Source organism: Larus michahellis, chromosome 14 (assembly GCF_964199755.1).
Source record: "Larus michahellis chromosome 14, bLarMic1.1, whole genome shotgun sequence".
Taxonomy (NCBI): domain Eukaryota; kingdom Metazoa; phylum Chordata; class Aves; order Charadriiformes; family Laridae; genus Larus; species Larus michahellis.
This window is the reverse complement of record NC_133909.1, coordinates 10961823-10969021: the sequence shown is the minus strand read 5'-3', so window position 1 is coordinate 10969021 and position 7199 is coordinate 10961823. Positions and strand designations below refer to the sequence as shown.

Below are 7199 nucleotides of genomic sequence, written 5' to 3'. Positions count from 1 at the left end.
GCGAGGTGACGTTCCAGGCTGCCCGGCTGGACTGGGACAGAACTGGAGCTGGCTGAGAAGCCTGCACAGGTCCTGCCACAGGCATCCATACGCCTCCTCCTCCTCCTCCTCCTCCTCCCAGGCTCATCCTTGGCTGCTGCAGGACGCCGTGCTCAGCTGCGTAACACCACAAACTCAAAGCCACGGCCAACGGGAGGCTGGGGATTGAATTCAAAAGCGAAGGGAGGGCGCCTCTGGAGCTCAGGAGCTGCCCTGGCAGAGGCTGCAGCCGCCGCTTGGGGAACGGCCACCTGCCCCGGGATGAGCCGGGCAGCCCGCGCCGGCGTTTCACTTCACCTGAGAACTGCACTGCCGCCAGCCCGCGGCAGCAAACGCGACTGCGGTGGGCTGATGTGGGGGGGGGGGTGGGGAGGCACCTGTAACCCCCAGTTTGGTCCATTTCTCTTTGTACCCCTGTGTGTGACGAGACTGCGAGTGCCCCCACCTGTGGCAAAGATGCCCGTCCTGGTGCCAGGTCAGTCACCCAGCAAGGGTGACCCCGAAGCGGTGCCCGCTCACGCACACACCGAGGGCCACCCCGGGGACAGCCCTGCCGAGGCACCCCCCAACCGCGCACCGAGACCTGGCAGACCGCAGGCTTCCCATCTCCTCCGGGAAAGGAGTTCAGCATTAACAGAACGAAAATGACCTCAAATGCTACTAAACTCTGCCTGAACTACTGCTGCTAATTTTGGCTTGTAAGAGTCATCTATAGCAGGGAAAAAAGAAGTCTGTAAAAAAGCCATTATTGGTCGCAATCACAAGCCAAACCAAGACCCCGGCTGCTGGCAGAGGATGGCAGGACGAAGGCGAAGGGCTGCCACAGCCCTCCAGCTCCTCGGGGAACAGCAGCCTGAGGTACCCACTGCCACTGCCTGGCCCGTCCCTTCTCCCTGGCCTCTCCTTCTCCGTCCCACCGCTCCAGACCGCCCCTGCAGGTGTCCTCGACCGGCTTCTGAGCCCCGCCGGCTGGAGGAAAAGGTGATGAGTGTGAGTCCCGCTCAGTGAGCGCCCCAGCACAGGCTCACTCGCCCCCGGCTCTGCCCGGCCGCTGCTCTTTAGCCAAATGGCAGCACCGACCTTGCAGATGCCCGTCAGGCCAAGTACCAACCTACCTGCCGCTGGAGGGGTTCCCACGTTCCGCAAGACTTAAAAAAAAATAAAATAAAGTCTTCCCTGACTTGGTCCCTACGAGAGCCTGGGAAGTGCTGCAGGAGAGGGGGAGGTGCTGGCGATGCTGGCGGGAGGCGGAGGAGCGGCGCTGGGGCTCCCTGGGCCACACAGCGATTTGGGCCGCGCTTTCCTCTGAAAGTCGGGTCACCGCGAAGACGCCGGCGGCTCTCGCTGCTGCCCAAGGCGGGACCCTGCCCGGGGGGAAGGAGGTACCCATTGCCAGCCGCCCCCAGCTCCGAAAGAGGCACCTTTGGTGCCCCGTCTCATCAGTGGCACCCAGGATTCAGTCTTCCCGAGGCTGGGTTTATTCCCCTCCCTCAAAAAAAAAAAAAAAAAAAAAAAAAGAAAAAGAAGAGGATATTTCCTTGATAAAAAATGTAAACAATATTTCCCTATCAGCTGGAAACCACAACAGAAACGTCGTGGACTTCACCATCATTGGAAGTGACCTTGCCCAGGGGGGTGGCTGGGCTGAATGTACCCTGAAAACCCCCATGCACAGCCGCCCCCCCGGGCTGGGAGCAGCGGCTGTCTCATTTGGATTGATTTGCGGCTCCCCGCGGCTCACAGTCAGATTCGCGGGGAGCCCAGAGGAAGGAAAAGGATCTCCTTTTCCTCTCCTCAGTATAAACCTGGCCCATGGCAGCTCCACACCCTCTCCCCGCTGCCAGAGCCGCAGACCTTGTCATCAGCTGCTGTTTCCAGCTGTAAAGCGAAGAAACCCACCGACAGTGAAGCCTGGCTCAAAACTTGCCAGCCCGTCCCCCGCGGCAGCGCCAGAGCCCCTGCTCCCGGAGAACGGCGTCAGCCACTCCACCGGGGGCTCGGGCTCCGGGAGGGGATGGAGAGAAGCCGGGAGGGATCCATCGACCCGCTGGCAGTTCTGAGCAGGTTTCACCGCGTCTTTCTTAAGCCCCTCTGGACTCGAGTCCCAGCAGGTCTCACGCATCCACTTGAAGAAAGAAAAACCTGATGGAAGAGCCGGGCAAAGCCGAGGGAGAGGCTGCAGGACCTTCCCCCTCCTCTCGTGCTCCCGCGCTCAGTATTGCCGTAGGTTGAAAAACCCGACGCTGGTGGGGGACTCCTTGACCGTCACTGTGATCAGGTTAGCGGTGACATCGGTGACAAAGACGTGCTCGATCAGGCTGCGGGTGGGTTTCCAGTCCTGGCTGGTCTGGATAGAGACAGACATGTTCTGACCCACGCCGGGGAAGGAAGCCGAATCCCGGTCCGAATCCGAGCTGGTCTCTTCGCCTGTGCTCACTTCGGAGAGGGCAGCCGGCTTGCAGCTCTCGGCGGCCGCGTGCCCCTCCTGCGTACCGGCTGGGCCGCTTTTGGCCAAGTCCCTGTCGCCTGCCCGCTGCGCCTGCTTCTCGCTCTTGCCGCCGTCCCCTCCCGAGAGCACACCGGCACCGCTCAACCCGGCACCCGCCGCGCTGCCCTTCGCCCCGCCGGCACCCGCACTTGCCGCCGCGCCGCCGCCGGAGCCTTTGGAGAGGGCACCGCAGAGGTGGCGAGGGAGGCTGCTCCCGCCGGCCGAGCTCGGCCCGTTCTTGACGCTCTGCAGGTTCAGAGCCTGGAGGTTCAGCTCCTGGCTGGAGGCCGCCTGGCTGCCAGCCCCGGGCGAGCTGGCCGGCATCTTGCTGCCATTGTGCAGCGTTTGGCCTCCCGCAGCAAACCCCGATTTCTGGTCCCCTCCAGCACCGCCGCTAGGAGCCTTGGCAGTCTTGGGTCCCTGCACGCTCAGCCCGAGCTCCCCAGACCCTTTCTGGTTCCTCATCTTTAAGTCCAGCCCCAAGCCGCCCTTACTGGCCGCCTGGGCCTTCAGCGCCAGCCTGCCCAGGGGGGAGGTCTCTGCCGCGTTCTGGCTTTGGGACATCCTGTTCATGTAGTGCACGATGGAGCTCTGCCAGCTGATGGCCCGGCTGGGGCTGGCGGAGCCGCTCTTCATCATGTTGGGCAGGTTTTCTGCTGACGACCCCCCCGAGCTGAGCCCAGCCAAGGCGCCCGGCGCGTCCTTCAACCCGGCCATGCCCGAGCCCTGCGTGCCGTGCTGGGGCTGCAGCTTCCCCAGCAGCTTGGCGCTGCCACCCACCTCCTTCCGGGACGTTTTCAGCACCTTTGTCAGGTTCACGGTCCTTCGAGCCGCTTTCTGCTCTGGGGGAAGAGGTTTCCTCCCACGCTTCTTCCTGGAAGTGTCTTTCATCTCCGGCTTCGCCACCAGGATCTGAGCTTTCTTCTGCGGTACCGGGTGAGTCTCTCTGCTGCGGGGACCTCTCTTTGCTTCCAGGTCACTTTCGTCGTCGTCATCAGAGGAGGAGGAAGAGGAGGATGTGGAAGAAGAGGAGCTACTTGACTTAGTTTTTGCAGGCATCTCTGGTTCCTGCGAAGCAATGGAGAGAGAGAGGGAAAGAGTCAACGCTTATTACCAAAGGGTGGCTCTAGGCATTGCAAACCCTTCAGTGTTTCCTGGCCAGAGGCCTCAACGCACGCAGGTTCTTCCTCCACGGTGGGCTGGTCTGCTCGACCTCTGCCATAAAATGAGTCTGGGAGCGCACAGCGCAAACCTGACCCGGCTTAAATACCCTGGTGCCAGGGCACTTTTCTCTCTCCTTCTACACCATCGCAGCGATGAAGGGACATCCTCCTTGCAGGCCGCCTCCTCGCCCCACCCATCGCTGCAGCCCCTCACGGGGACTCTGCAGGCATCACTGTGTCCCCCCCCCCCGCCACAGCCTGAGCAGCCACCGCACCCTGCGCCGTGGGCTGACACTGGCTGGTGCCTTCCAGGGTCAGAGCCCCTCCGGTGCCGTCATGGCCCTGGATTCCCACCGCCCCCAGGACTCACCACATGCTTCCTGGGCCTGCCCCTGGGCCGCTTGCCCCTCTTCCGATTCTGCACTTCTTTTTCGTGTTCCCTGGAAAAAAAGGACAATTAAGGACAACGTTTGCAGGGAATTAAAAAACATGCAAAATCATCCTGGTTCCTCCCTTTCTTCTGTCATTAAACCACCCCTTGCTGGGGATGCTGAAGGCTCAGCTCCCGTTCCAGCGCTGGAGCAGCGCTGGGAGGTGTCCTTAACCCCGACCGATGTGTGACGATTTTACAGGTTCCGAGCACATCACTTACTTGAACCCTGGCTGTTACGGGCATACCACACTCACGGGCAGTCAGAGACCCCCAAGAACTGTACAGAGACCTGGGGACTTGTGCGATTAAACCCCCCGCAATGTGTCACCCGGACCATTTACCCTGCAGGACCTGGCACAGGTCACTGGAAGAGCCGGGCCGTGAATGCAATGCAAGAAAAAGAATTGCGAAGTGAGGAAAAGGTTATAAAAATGGTGGCCTTGGAACAAGCACAGCTGCCTGGAGGTGGGGGGGCCCAGCTGGCTCAGCACCAGGTCTCTGCCCTGACGCTGGAGGAGAGGTGGAAGGGAAGAGCCCCTCTTGCGTACAGCATGGGGCTGAACCACGTGGGCGGCTGCGGTACATTTACCAAACTAATCACAGAGCCAAAACCCTCCGCCATGCAGGACCTTCCCACTGGTTCCCCCAGTCCCTTTGTCCCCCTGGTGCCAGTGACAGGCCCTCCAAAGGGAGGCATTGAGGGTTGTAACACCGTCCCCGAGAGCAGCTCCCTGCTCTGCTCGTGCCCCAGGGAACCGGCATGGGCCGGCGGTGATGGGACAGCATCCCTCTCTGCATCCCTGTTTGCTACAGTAACATCCCCACAGCAAGAAGCTTCCAGCGGTCAGCGATGGGCCACGCGGCGTGACTCATCCCCAGTCGCTGGCTCTTCCAATTCACGGTAAAATTTGCGGTTTTTCTGCTACAACGGGATCGGGCAAAGGGAAGATCTGCCCCGTCTCTGCGAAGCCTTGCCTTACTCAGCCACCTGGCGAGCAGAGCTTCCCCCGGCTCCCCGCCAGCATCAGCCTCGGCACGGAGCAAAAGCAAACGCGTTCCCTGGAATCTGCAGGTTCTCTCCTTCGCTGGGCCATGGATGCGGTGGCCCAGGCTGGCAGCCACGCAAAGCCCGGGGTGATGATATGGGGAATGTTTTCACATCGCTGTACTATTTTGTAGTTCTCAGTTTAAAAAAGACTGTGTTAAGCTCTAATACATATGGCTAATTAAACACCGTGCGGTCTGCACTAACCACCAGATTCCATTCTTGAAAAAATGGATCCAGAAACAAGTTATAATTAAATCCTATCATAAACTTTAATGATTTTTTATTAATATGGAGCCAAAATATTTGGCAGCGCTGTGCTTACCGTAGCCAGCTGGCTAGTTCTTACCTCCATGTGTGACTCCTGGTATGTAAGAGCTGCAGAACAATCGCCGGTCCCCACTCCTCAGGGCAGTAGCCCCGGCCCTGACAGGGGACACCATTTTCTCCCACCCGTTACTTCCTCCCCCTCTCACAGCTCTGCCCTCCACAGGTACATTCTGGCACCTTCCAAGCCCACCCTTTCTGCAGTCCCAGGCACCGTCTCCCCCCAGGCACGCTGAGGACGGGGAGGAAGAGCCGAAGGTCCCCACTGGGCGCTGCCGGGCTCCCATTGCGCAGCCAGCGCAAACCCAGGCTGTGCACCGGGCCACGAATTCTCCATGTTCCCCCACCCGGGAGAGACATCCCAGGTGGACCCGCGCTGTAATTTCAGGAGAGGAACAAAAGGGCCGTGCCACAAAAGGCAGGGCGAGCTTCAGTCTGTTGTTGCCACAACTTCCACCGCACGCGCAGCCAATTAGAAGTTAATTGACTTTATCGTTCGCTTAGAAATATTTATAGTTTGCTCACTTCTTTTGGAAAGCGAGGAGGAGTCGTGGATCAAGGATGTTCTCCTCGGGCTCCCAGCTGTTGTGCCTGCAACAGAAGACAGGGACTGGGCGAGAGCGGGGGGCCGGTGCCCCCCACTACCCCCGTTACCGGCCCAGCATCGGGGGGTTCATCCGAGGACAAACGGGCCTCCCGGCCCGGCGGGGACCGGGGCATCCCCGCACCGGGGGCCGGTACAACCCCATCCCCGCGGGGTGGGCAGGGGAGAAGGGGCCGGGGGAGGCGGATCGGGGATGGGGGGGGGGGGGGGGGGGGCGACCACGCCGCGGCGGGTCTCGCCTGGCCCCGCGCATCCCGGGGGAGCTCCGGTTTCCGCGGGCGGGCGGGGGGCGCGGGGCCGGTGCCTGCCCGCCGAGGGGGTGTCGTGGGGCTCCGGGGGCGTCCGGCCCGGGGCGGGGGGGTTGGAGGGGGTAGCGGAGCCCCACGCGCCGGCGGGGAGGGCCGCGGCCGCGCTTATTTGTAAACAAAAGGAGCGGCGCGACCCGAACAAAAGCGGGCGGGCGGCACCCCCGCACCGCGCACCGCACCGCGCAGCTCCGCATCGCGCAGCCCCGCACCGCGGCCCCGCTCACTTGGAGGACCAGCCCCGCCACTTGACCAGGTACTCCAGCTTGCCCTGCGGAGAGAGACGGGGAGAGGCGCGTTAGAGGAGGCGGCGGCGGCGGCGGGGGGCGGCGGCGAGGGGGGGGGGGACCGGCGGCGGCGCGGCGCGGGGCGGCGCGGGGGGGGGGGGGGGCGGAGGGTCCCACCTTGCGGAGCCGCTTGCTGAGGATGCACTCCGCGGCGAAGACCTGCTCTCCCACGCTGCTCAGCTCCTCCATGGCCCCGGCCCCGCGCACACGCACACACAAGGGGAGCCCCCGGGCGCGCCCCCGACGGCGGCCGCGCGCGCCCCCGCCCCCCCCATCCCCGCGCGCCCCCTCGGCACAATGCGGCGCGCGCGCTCCCGGTGGGGGGGGGGGGGATGGCGAGAGGAGGAGGAGGAGGAGGAGGAGGGGTGTGTGTGGGGGGCTCCCCAAATTCCCCGCTGGCCAATGGGGAGCGGGGGGCGGGGCTTGCCGGTGGGGGGGGCTGCGGGGGGGGAAGGCATTGTCTGCGCGCGACCCCTCCCCTTCCTGCCCGCGCCGGGGGGGGGGGGTG

The 7199-nt window shown here is 63.1% G+C and overlaps 1 protein-coding gene across 1 annotated transcript; it reads right to left on the bottom strand.

The window, feature by feature from the left end:
* Positions 1–2245: 2245 nt before the first annotated feature.
* On the bottom strand, positions 2246–6895 carry CBX2 (chromobox 2). The gene is made up of 5 exons (XM_074607287.1): positions 6809–6895; positions 6632–6675; positions 6021–6086; positions 4061–4130; positions 2246–3595 (listed from the first exon to the last, which is right to left on the bottom strand). Exons 1-5 carry the CDS (start codon positions 6878–6880, stop codon positions 2252–2254), a joined length of 1596 nt encoding a protein of 531 aa, XP_074463388.1. The 5' UTR covers positions 6881–6895; the 3' UTR covers positions 2246–2251.
* Positions 6896–7199: the final 304 nt, after the last annotated feature.

Bases quoted from the DNA above. Each gene is read 5' to 3' on its own strand.
- CBX2 (XM_074607287.1), bottom strand. From the start codon at position 6,880: ATGGAGGAGCTGAGCAGCGTGGGAGAGCAGGTCTTCGCCGCGGAGTGC. The intron at 4,131-6,020 runs GTGAGCAAACTA...CTTTTTTTCCAG, and splicing joins CTCCTCGCTTTCCAAAAGAA to GGAACACGAAAAAGAAGTGC. The intron at 3,596-4,060 runs GTGAGTCCTGGG...ATTGCTTCGCAG, and splicing joins GCAGGCCCAGGAAGCATGTG to GAACCAGAGATGCCTGCAAA.